The 12500-nt window shown below is 43.8% G+C and overlaps 1 protein-coding gene across 1 annotated transcript in view; it reads right to left on the bottom strand.

The window, feature by feature from the left end:
* mical3b (microtubule associated monooxygenase, calponin and LIM domain containing 3b) overlaps nt 1–12500 on the bottom strand; it is an 82477-nt gene that overhangs the window by 11340 nt on the left and 58637 nt on the right. The window contains exons 28-32 of the mRNA XM_042081727.1: nt 11267–11355; nt 8830–8904; nt 6663–6938; nt 2271–2364; nt 2077–2127 (exon numbers count right to left, since the gene is read on the bottom strand). Of these exons, the coding sequence (XP_041937661.1) occupies nt 2077–2127; nt 2271–2364; nt 6663–6938; nt 8830–8904; nt 11267–11355 (585 nt within the window). The remainder of the gene's footprint in view (nt 1–2076; nt 2128–2270; nt 2365–6662; nt 6939–8829; nt 8905–11266; nt 11356–12500) is intronic.

The raw sequence follows: 12500 nt of genomic DNA, 5'->3' as shown, positions 1-12500 counted from the left end.
TCCCAAAACCCCCACTACTGTTTGGAACATATCAAATACACCCCGGTCCACTCGTTGTCCCCACAAATCAAGCTTGGCTTTAAATGCAGCGACTTTATCTGCCAGTTTAAAGACAGTCGTCATTCTCGCCTGGAGTGACAGGTTGAGGTCATTAAGCAACCCGAATATGTCACACAGGTAAGCGAGTTTTGACACCCAGTCCTCATCACTAAAATGTGCAGCTAACGGTGACTTTTTTTCTGTAAGAAATCTTTGCAGTGGCTCTCGCAACTCAAACACTCTGGCCAGTGACCTGCTGAAGATGCTTGTTTTTTGTTGCTCATTCTAGCAGTTTAGCTAACTTCGTGTGACACTACCGTTCGCTAAGAAGGTGAAGTGAGCTGACCTGAGGCTGCGCAGCGCTGAAGGCAATATGTAAAAGTGTTGAAGGCGGGACAGACAGACGTAAGAAAATAGACCTTGCAAAATGCAAACATGCGTGCAATCATACAACTGCATATAGGCCTATGCCATGTAAAAAAAGTGACATTATTGTGAATTAAATTTAATTTAACTCATTGAATGCCAAGCTGTTTTCGGAAGCTTTGTCCTAGAGTGCCAGCAATCTAGACCATTGTTGATGATTTTTGTACAGCCACAGCATATTCTGTGTTATAGCTATGAACACATACAATGGCTCGTTTAAAAGGTGAGACTTTAAGCTCTCAGTGGGTGCAAACCGTGTATTTCTACACGCCTCTGTTTCTGAGAAATCCCAAGCTAAACAGTGGCTAGTTTTCATCAAAATCGCTGTTTTTTTTCTTCTAGAAATGGAGGTAAAACGTCTTTCATGAAATATGAAGTGTTGCCTGTAAACTTTCCGGGAAGTGATCAGCGAGACCTGGCGAGATTGCCACCTAGTGATTGACCCACGAAAATGGCCTGGTTTTGAGATGACGTGCATGCGTCACTGATTCGACCCAAAGCGGCAACCGAGTTATGATAAAATGTCCAGATTTCGTGAGTTTTCGATTGTCATATATTTCATTTCCATTCATCACAGAGTTCCCAAAATCACATATAAGGTGTGTTAGAGTGTCTCTAGTTTCGTAATTTAAAAAAAAAAGCTAAAAACGTAATATTACGTTTTTGGCACTCAACGCATGGGAAGGAAAAGGCCCTCAATGAGTTAGTTTGCATGCATTTTTTTTAAACTCATGTCGTAGGCTACGGCCCGGTTAGGAATGTCCCGGCCCAGTGGTTGGAGACCGCTGGTGTAGTGTTTATGGTGTTTATGGTGTAGTGTTTATGGTGTTTATGATATAGTGTTTATGGTGTAGTGTTTATGGTGTTTATGGTGTAGTGTTTATGGTGTCTTGTTTATGGTGTAGTGTTTATGGTGTTTATGATATAGTGTTTATGGTGTAGTGTTTATGGTGTTTATGGTGTAGTGTTTATGGTGTAGTGTTTATGGTGTTTATGATGTAGAGTTTATGGTGTTTTATGGTGTGGTGGTTATGGTGTCTATGGTGTTTATGATATAGTGTTTATGGTGTAGTGTTTATGGTGTTTATGTTGTAGTGTTTATGGTATAGTGTTCATGGTGTAGTGTTTATGGGGTTTATTGTGTTTGTGGTATAGTATTTATGGTGTAGTGTTTATGATGTAGTGTTTATGGTGTTTGTGGTGTAGTGTTTATGGTGTAGTGTTTATGGTGTTTGTGGTGTAGTGTAGTGTTTATGGTGTTTGTGGTGTAGTGTTTATGGTGTAGTGTTTATGATGTAGTGTTTATGGTGTAGTGTGTATGGTGTTTGTGGTGTAGTGTTTATGGTGTAGTGTTTATGGTGTAGTGTTTATGGTGTAGTGTTTATGGTGTTTATGGTGTTTATGGTGTAGTGTTTATGGTGTAGTGTTCATGGTGTTTATGATGTAGTGTTTATGGTGTTTATGATGTAGTGTTTATGGTAGTTCATGGTGTTTATGGTGTTGTGTTCATGGTGTTTAGATGTAGTGTTTATGGTGTTCAAGGTAAGAGAGTGTGTGTATGTGTGTGGGTGTGTGTATGTATGTGTGTAAGAGAAAGTGAGGCCCACATACCACCCAGATGCATGTCCAGCACTGCAGTGGAGTTGGAGTCCTCCCAGTAATCTAAAATAAAGGTGCAGCGTCAGACTTCTCTGCTGATGTGGCCATATTTATACTATAGGTACAGCTCTGTGTGTTCATCAGTGTGTGGGCATGATGTATGTGTCTTTACCCTATTTGTAGTTTGTGTGTGTGAGAGAGAGTACCTGCTTCCCCTCTCAGTGCTTTCTCCACAGCCACTCCCATCTCCTCCAGCTGCCTCTGCTTCACCTCCACCTGCTCCAGCTGACGTTGGATCATCTGAAACACACAAACACACACACAACACATGCTCATAAACACACACAAGTATGAATAGACAGTCTAAATAATATGAAACTAGATGTACTGCAGAGCGGTACAAAATATGACCGCCGCCCAGTCCTGCACATTCTTTGAACCAGAATTTTTTCCCAATTGGTTCGTTCCGAACAAAAACAGTATTTTAACGTTTCCGGTTTTCGGTCCAACCCTAAAATTGACGTTCCTGAACCGGTTAGAACAAACAAATAAAGTTCCCCAACCGTTTACAGATTTTCTCAGTTGCTTTGGTGCTTTTCTCAGATCAGAATGAAAATTCTCATAACTATTAGTTCAACCTCCAAAACATTTAGTCATTTGTGAACATCATAGTAGCAATTTCTCCTTCCTCTGAACAAATTGCAAATGCTTTTGAACATGTATCAGTTGCTTTGTCATGTCAGTGAAAATGAACTATACTTATGGATGCTGAATAGTCGTTCCCAATAAAATAGTCTTCATTTCATTGCTTGAGTCATTACATACAAAATTGGTGAACTAGTTATCAAATGCTGTAGAATTGCAAAGAGCATATACAGTAAAACTGTGAAACGTACATATTCAGTGTCGTGTACTCACTTACTCCCCTAACTACAGAAATTTGTAACTTTACTGTAGTTTTCAAATGGCTGTACAAGTACTGTATAGTGCTGTCTTGAGCATTATCAGGTAGTGTCACCGAGTTCTGACCTTTTTTGCATGGGAAAACACTGAGAGCATAAATTGTCGTAAAGAAAACATGACAAAGCCATTTGACTATCTTGTTCATAAACAATGGTGTCAAGACTTCTCATTTTGATGACACTGGCAGTTTCATTGACATAAATACTTGCTTTTGAGGAATGGACTATCCATTTTGAACAAGTGACATGCTTTTGCAGGTTATCCACTAGGTTTTGCAGTTTGCACTAATTGTTTTGAGAAATGCACTAACTGCTGTGCAAATGTTAATAGTGATGTGAGAAAAGCACCAAAGCGACTGAGAAAAACTCTAATAACGTTTCATGTCAGCTGCGGGACATACAAATAAGTAGGCTGATCATTAGGACTTTAAAATTATATTGGTAGTCTACATAATTTTCCTTTCCTCATTGAAAACTTCAATTGACCAAACCTGCCCTGCTGAAAAAAAAACAGCCTGACCAGCTAAAGGTGGTTTGCTGGTTAACCAGCTTGTTTGACCACCCTATGATGGTTGACCTGCTAGACCAGCAAAACTCTTGCAAAAAACATACCTTCAGCTGCTATCCCAGCTTATAATGGTAATTCAGCTGGTTTTGCTTGTTGTACCACCTCAAGTTGGCCATTTTAGCTGGTGCTGCTGGTCTATAGTGCTGGTTTAACTGGCCATGCCAGCTTATGTTGGTCATTCTAGCAAACCAGCTTGACAGGCTGGTCACCAGCATGACCATCTTGCACCAGCTGGCATGAGAACAGCGAGAGCCAACCTGTCCCGTGGCATCAAGGAAGCAAAAAAGGAATACACTCACAAGATAACCACCCACTTCAAAGACAGCAGGAACGCACAAAGCCTATGGCAGGGCATTCAGGCCCTCACGGACTACAAGCCCGCGCCACAGAGCTGTGAGAGCAACATCCCTCTGCTCAACAACCTGAACCGCTTCTTTGCTCGCTTTGAAGCACAAAACAGCACCTGCCCACAGAAGACCCATCCCCCTCTACATGAGCAGCCCCTGTGCCTCTCTGCCGACAGCGTGAAGAAGACACTTGCTGCTATCAACACCCGTAAGGCAACAGGTCCAGACAACATCCCAGGTCGTGCGCTGAAGGACTGCGCAGGGGAGCTTAAGGATGTCTTCACAGACATCTTTAACACTTCCCTGAAGCAAGCCATCGTCCCATCATGTTTCAAAGCTGCCACCATCATACCTGTGCCGAAGAAAACTGCTCCATCCTGCTTCAATGACTACCGCCCTGTGGCACTGACACCCATCATCATGAAGTGCTTTGAGCGGCTTGTCATGTCACATATCAAAGCCATTCTCCCCCCCACCCTGGACCCCTTCCAGTTTGCATACCGAGCCAAGCGGTCTACAGAGGATGCAATCTGCTCTGCCCTCCACCCAGCCCTCACCCACCTGGAAAAAAGAGACTCATATGTGAGATTGCTGTTTATAGACTTCAGTTCTGCATTCAACACCATAATACCACAACAACTCATCTGCAAACTTGACAAACTGGGACTCAGTACCTACCTCTGCAACTGGCTACTGGACTTCCTCTGTCAGAGGCCTCAAGTAGTACGTGTTGGCAACAATACCTCAAGCAGCATCACACTGAGCACAGGGGCCCCCCAAGGCTGCGTGCTCAGTCCGCTGCTCTTCACCCTGCTGACGCATGACTGCACTGCAACCTACAGCAACAATCACATAGTGAAATTTGCTGACGACACAACTCTGGTGGGTCTCATCACCAAGGGCGACGAGACTCAATACAGGTTGGAGGTCGACCATCTGACCACGTGGTGCAGGGACAACAACCTCCTGCTGAACGTCAGCAAGACCAAAGAGATTGTTGTTGACTTCCGGAGAGGTCACACCCAACACCTGCCACTGACCATCGACGGTGCTGTGGTGGAGAGAGCGAGCAGCACCAAATTCCTGGGGGTGCACATCAGCGAAGACCTCTCCTGGACCACCAACACTGCATCACTGGCGAAGAGAGCTCAGCGCCGCCTGTACTTCCTGCGGAAACTCAGGCGAGCAAGTGCTCCACCAGCCATCATGACCACATTCTACCGAGACACCATTGAGAGCATCCTCTCCAGCTGTATCGCTGTGTGGGGCGGAAGCTGCACTGAATACAACAGGAAAGCCCTGCAGCGCATAGTGAACACAGCTGGAAGGATTATTGGTGCTTCACTCCCCTCCCTGAAGGACATTTACACCACCCACCTCCCCACCTCACCCGCAAGGCGACCAAAATTGTGAGTGATGCAAGTCACCCCGCTCACAATCTGTTCGATCTACTGCCCTCTGGGAAGAGGTACAGAAGCCTGCGCTCCCGCACTACCAGACTCACCAACAGCTTCATACACCAAGCTGTAAGGATGCTGAACTCTCTCCCTCCTCTCCCCCCTCCACCCTCAGCTACATAACATCCTGGACATTGGACCCACAATGGCCGCGTGCACTACTCCACTTGCACACTTTTACACTTTACAACTTGTTGTTGTTGTCCTGAAAACACAACACTTCTGCTGCTCTTACATAACTTGCACCACTATGTCACTTTCTTTCTTACTTAGGTCAAACAGAACTACCCAAGCCTTTTATTGGCCTGACTTTGCACTAGTATTTTATTGACTGTCCATGCACAATTTCAACCAAATTTTGCTGCTCTTATTTTTTTTTCATTATTATATGTGCCCTCTTATTTACTTACTTTTTTGTTTACTTGAATGTTATGTTTGTCTGTGGACTTAAATTGGTAAAATATGTCTTGTCTTCACCGTGGGATAGTGAGAAACGTAATTTCGATCTCTTTGTATGTCTGGAACATGTGAAGAAATTGACAATAAAGCTGACTTTGACTTTGACTTTGTATCCCACAAGACAGGCTGGTCAAACCAGCATGACCAGCTTCCTTAGATGGTCATGCCAGCATATCCAGCTGGTGGCCCAACCAGCTACAACAGCAAAGACCAGCAAGAGCTGAAGGAAAACCAGCAAAGACCAGCTACCAGCATAAGCTGATTTCTAGCTGTTTTTTTTCAGCAGGGTGGTCAGGGCCCAATCAGTGCATTTGTTTCTCTTATGTCATCAAACAATACAAAACCACAAAGTATTACAGAAGCATCACTGTAGTTCCTACATCCATCAAAAAGCCTGTGCAACTCACATAGCTAAATCTGTGCAAATATCTGAAATATGGTAGGCTACATAGCTGCCATTGTGAACAAAATCAATTGGACAAACCTGGTCAGGGCCCAATCAGTGCATGTTTGTCTCTTTATGCTGGCGGCAAGCTTCTCTATTACATTTCTCCCGATCGGAAGTGCACCTCACCAAGTCATATTGCACAGAAGTCTTGTCAAAGAATGAACAAATAACGGTATTAACCGGTTACCAAGGTTACCATTATTTAAGATAAACGGTTCTGTACCGGAACATACAAAATCTTAATGTTTCGTTTCTGTTCCTAGCAAAACATTAAAAGTTTCTGGTTTTCGTTTTCTAACATAGGGTCCAAAGACTGCACACACACACACACACACACACGGACACGCACACACACACCTGTGCGCGGTGCAGCCTCTTGAGCTCCTGTTGTTTGGCGTGTCGTTGGGCCTCCTTCTGGATCCTGCGCGTGTGCTTGGGGTCACTGCTGTCGGCCAGCGATGGCGTGTCGGACAGCGGCTGCCTCTGCTGCTGCAGCTCCTGCAGGATGTCTGTGGACACGCTCAGGCTGGACGGGTCGGGTGGCACTACCCACACCCCCACCACCTCTGTGGAGCAGGAGGAGTCCGGCGGGGTTTGGGGGCCCGCGGGTCGCCGGGGTCGAGCGCTGCGTCTCTGTTGGACAGGAGGGGAGAGCATGAGGGGACTGGACCAATAGGAGTGCAGGGTGGAGAAGGGCTCGGCCAATAGAAATGCGAGGATGCGGTGATACCTTAATGGCGTATGCGCGCTTGAATGCCAGTGCGTGTGGAATGTAAAAAGACTTGAGGAGAAAAACAATTACGTTAACAACACATTAACAATAAACAAATCTTAAACACAGGTGGGAGTCCAATACACTTCACAGCTACATCAAAGTCCATCTACTGCAACATCAGCAAAGTTCTGGACTAAATAGCTGTCTATTGATCACAGACTACTAACTATAGACTATATACAAGCATAGATTAATGACTTGATTAATGACTCGTTATGTTAAAGTCATGATGAACCTCATTTACTTACCACTTCAAACCCTCAGTGCCATGCTCAGTACACACTCATTTCAATGCCATGGTCATTATACAGTAACCTACTGAGGTCATTATTATTCAATGCAATAACCTAATAACCTCTAACCACCATGAGACAACATATAACAACACATTGGGCCCTAAAGTGCAATTAACTAAAGCCAATTCAATAACTAGGCAAAATCAATCAGCTAATTTGACATCATGAGCACGACCTTCTCCACAAACATTGATGAGTCAGATCAAAACTTTCACGTCCCATGATCAAAAATTCCACGTCACATGATCAAAACTTCCACATGTCACATGACCGCATGTCACATGACCGCTATAGTTCATGCCCAAGAACTCTGCTTGTTGATAGACCTCACATTTCGCCCACCAAACAAACCAGGGCCCACACACACACACACACACACACACACACACACACACACACACACACACACACACACACACACACACACACACACACACACACACACACACACACCAGGCCCATTGACTGCAGACGGTACTGAGTGCCCAACCAGGGCCCATTGACTCCACCAAACAAACCAGGGCACGCACACACACATACACACGCACACACACATACACACGCACACACACTCACTCACGATAGACCTCTCACTTTTCCCACCAAACAAACCAGGGCCCACACACACCACCCACACACACCATGGCCTATTGACTGTGTGCCAAACCAGGGCCCATTGACTCTGAATTGAACCTCTGCAGACTAGGTCCTGTGAGGCTCCACACAAGCTATGAGGCTACTCTAACCAATGATCTGCCACTGCCACAGGTCATCTAAAAAGACAGTTACCACTGCAACAGGCCATCCACAGCAATAGGTCATCTACAGACAGTTCCACTGTAACAGGTCATCTACAGACAGTTACCACAGCAACAGGTCATCTACAGACAGTTCCACTGCACTGCAACTAGAGACTATCAAAGCCACTAATTACAACTGAATGGCAAACATAAAACATTAAATCAAATGACTAAGAACATTGTTTGTGTCTGTGTGTGTGAGTGTATGTGTGCGGGTGTGCGTGCGTGTGTGTTTGTGTGTGTGTGTGTGTTAATTTTCTGTGTGTGTGTGTGTGTTGATTTTCTGTGTGTGTGTCTGTGTGTGTGTGTGTGTGTTGATTTTCTGTGTGTGTGTGTGTCTGTGTGTGTGTGTTGATTTTCTGTGTGTGTGTGTGTGTGTGTGTTGATTTTCTGTGTGTGTGTGTGTCTGTGTGTGTTGATTTTCTGTGTGTCTGTGTGTGTGTGTGTTGATTTTCTGTGTGTCTGTGTGTGTGTGTGTCTGTGTGTGTGTGTGTGTGTGTGTGTGTGTTGATTTTCTGTGTGTGTGTGTGTGTGTGTGTGTGTGCGTGTTGATTTTCTGTGTGTGTGTGTCTGTGTCTGTGTCTGTGTGTGTGTGTGTGTTGATTTTCTGTGTGTGTGTGTGTGTGTGTGTGTGTGTGTGTGTGTGTGTGTACCTCATCTCCATTCTGCTCGTCCTCCTCTTCCTCCTTTATTATGTCTTTCTGGATGTCGGATGGTTCAAAACTGAGCTACACACACACGCACACACACATATGTACACACACACACATATATACACAACGTTAACATGAGCAGAAGAAATCTCATGAGAAAATTAGGAGAAAATATTAACACACATTGCAATCTGAGTGTGTGTGTGTGTAACGGAGGCGAACTGTATAGTATAGTATAGTATAGTATAGTACAGAATGGCATAGTATAGTATAGTATAGAATATATACTCTTTTGATCCCGTGAGGGAAATTTGGTCTCTGCATTTATCCCAATCCGTGAATTAGTGAAACACACACAGCACACAGTGTACAGTGAGGTGAAGCACACACTAATCCCGGCGCAGTGAGCTGCCTGCATCAACAGCGGCGCTCGGGGAGCAGTGAGGGGTTAGGTGCCTTACTCAAGGGCACTTCAGCCGTGCCTACTGGTCGGGGTTCGAACCGGCAACCCTCCGGTTACAGGTTCGAAGTGCTAACCAGTAGGCCACGGCTGCCCACTGAGCTAGCATGCTAGTTGCCTCAAGAGTGCTGCTGGCATGCGTGCCAGTAGCCTGGGTTATTGGCTCAAATGTCAGCACACTCGCCTCCCGATCTGAGGTGTTGCTGTTCGTGGGTTCAAGTCCGGGCGTGTGCAGGGCTGAATCGCGCAGGTTCAAACACAACGCAGATTACGTGTGTGTGTGTTAGTGTTAATTTTGTCACCTATTCTTAATTTAGTCTTTGTCTTGTGACGTAATGTCCTTTTTAGTCTTTGTCATATTTAGTCATTCAAATATCATTTTTGTTAGTCAAGTTTTAGTCGACTAAAAGTCTCGTCATTTTAGTCTAGTTTTAATCAAAAGAAAACTAAAGGTATCTTAGTCAGTTTTAGTTAAAACACACATGATCTCCGTAGACCAGTGTTTCTCAAAGTGGTAAAATATAATAAAGATGAGTTGTTTGCAATATTGAACCAACTTGTATGTAAATCCAAACAGTTCTGCAACACTGTCGATGTAAGATATGCCAGTTTAAATCATATGAGTCCTCTGACTAGGGCTGGGGCAACGCATCGATACATTGACGCAAAATATGCGCGTCGATTCATCAAGCGTGCAGCCAAATATTTTTAATTTGACACTTTCAGTGTTTCCCATACGTTGACTAATCTGTGGCACCACGAAATCAAAACCGGCCTATTTAAATTAAAGATCAGATAAAATCCTTTCATTGAGCTGCACTTTTTACGCACCCAGCCTTTCCTTCCTCCGCCCGCTCTCTCTCTCGTAACGAGCCCGGTGTCCCCCCTCTGCATGTGCATTTAACAAAATATTCACGATTGTTGAAAGATTGTTGTTGCCACATAGAAGCATTGCATAGAACTAGGCTAAATTGCTATTAAATTGCTTAGCATCGTGACCATGCTGCGCACATTTGTTCAAAACTGCTGCATTAAAGTTAACTCTGCTAAGGTCTTATCACAACATAGTACATTGAGGAGACTTAACTAAGTTAAGTTATGCAATCAAGCAGTATCTCAAAGCTAACGTTAGAATACTGTTTGGATGTCGAGTTTAGCATGCTTACTTACAGCTACTTGTCAATTTTGTTACTCATGCAGGGCTCATTTTATTGACTCTGACATTTTTATTGACTCTGACACTGAATGTTTGCAAAATCCCGATGTAAATGGAAAACACTTTACTTGATGGGTGAGTTAATAACACATTCATAGCAGCTGTCATAAACTGCACATAAAGCATTCATGACTGTTTCATGAGACATTACTCAACATCCATACCAAACCTTTCATGAATGTGGAAGACAGAACGACAACAACTTGTCAAAATGGAATATATAGAGTATGTAGCATTGTGGCATAAAGCTTAGGTAGTTAGCTTGCTAACTCTGGCAGAAATCTCCGGTGTTCTTGTTCCATGTAGTTTCGTGTTGCAGTCACAGGATTGCAGCCACAGCACGTAGTCTAGCCTACAGGAAATCTGCTGCGCATTAACACATTCAGGATATTTTGAAAACGTCTCATTTTGTAGACGAAAATGAAGAGAGATTTTATCTTAGTTTTTATTTCATGCAAAACATTTTAGTCTCGTCTTTTTTCGTCAACAATAATGCACCTTAAGATAGTCTTAGTCAGTGTTTCAGGACATTAGTGCAGTCTCGTCATCGTCTCGTCTTAGTCATGGAAAAAAAGATATTTCCTCTCGTCTCGTCTGACGAAATGAACACTAGTGTGTATGTGTGTGGGTGTTTATATGATCCTTACCTGGGCTCTGAGGGGTAATCTGTGTGTGTGTGTGTGTGTGTGTGTGTGTGTGTGTACCTGGGCTCTGAGGGGTAATCTGTCTGTGTGTGTGTGTGTGTGTGTGTGTGTGTGTACCTGGGCTCTGAGGGGTAATCTTTCCAGCACATCACTGCATGACAGTGAAGAATCAGCAGAGAAAGTTTGGTTCTTCTTGAAACGCAGATCTAAAGACACACACACACACACATATACAACATAATAAGTCATGAACAACACACACACACACACACACACACACACAGATATAGGGCTGCACAATTAATCGAATTTTAATCACGATCACGATTTTGGCTTCCCACTATCAAAAATGCTCTACCCATAGAACCAACCTGGCAACCCATAGAACCGCTACAAAACAAATCAAGCGCTCCTTAAACTTGTCCGACCATGTGCCTGCATGCAGCCTACCAATGACAGCTGTTCCCTGCACTGCTCAGTTTGGATGCACTGTGGACTAATAGCGTTATGTTAACTAGTAGCATTATGTTAACTAGTAGGCTAGTTAGATTATACAAAAAAACGACGATCAAAAATCAAATGTGTGGTATGTGTGGCGCAGCAGAAGGCCAAGAGCTTGTCCCCTGAAACGGATCATCCGTTGTTCGAAAATATTTCGAATTTAACGTGATAACAATAATGAAAATGTAGCCTACACGTCAGTGGTTTACATATCAACTAATGACTAAACCAGGGGTGTCCAAACTGCGGCCCGCCACGCACTTTAATCCGGCCCGCTGAGCATTTATCAGTTTATCATAGGCTGCTCGCTATTTCTTTCCAGCGATAGACGACGTTGTGGTCAACTTTAGGCTACTGCAAACTGCTTTACACTCTTCTTAGACAACGTTTACAATGTCAATGTCAAAACAGCTTGTTACATCAAGATAGATAGTATCTCCATAGCAGCAGATCTAACTATGTTATGTTACTCCATTTGGGAACGTATTTGAGTGCACGAGAGGAAGACAGCGCGATGGCAAAAGTAGTTCCCACTACTGACCATTATAAACTGTAAGAGGGCACAGCCATAGGCACAGCACTAGCCATAGCAAAGAGTCTTAAAGTGACAGTGCACCATTTATAAATGATTTAAACAACATCAAATTAACAGTATTTCTTAAGAAATTAAGTTGTCATTTAAATAATACAAAATGTTCATACAAATAAATAATACAAATGTTTTCAAAACCCAATGTGGTCCTCGAGTCAAAAAGTTTGGAAACCCCTGGACTAAGCGATTAAACTCCGGAACAAGAGGCAGAGCTTAACTGGCTACTGGGGAGCGTTGGGAGGATTCCCGGTGGGCCGT

Source organism: Alosa sapidissima, chromosome 23, assembly GCF_018492685.1.
Source record: "Alosa sapidissima isolate fAloSap1 chromosome 23, fAloSap1.pri, whole genome shotgun sequence".
NCBI lineage: Eukaryota > Metazoa > Chordata > Actinopteri > Clupeiformes > Clupeidae > Alosa > Alosa sapidissima.
Note: the sequence above shows the minus strand (reverse complement) of the source record. Positions and strands in the feature narration are given on the sequence as shown.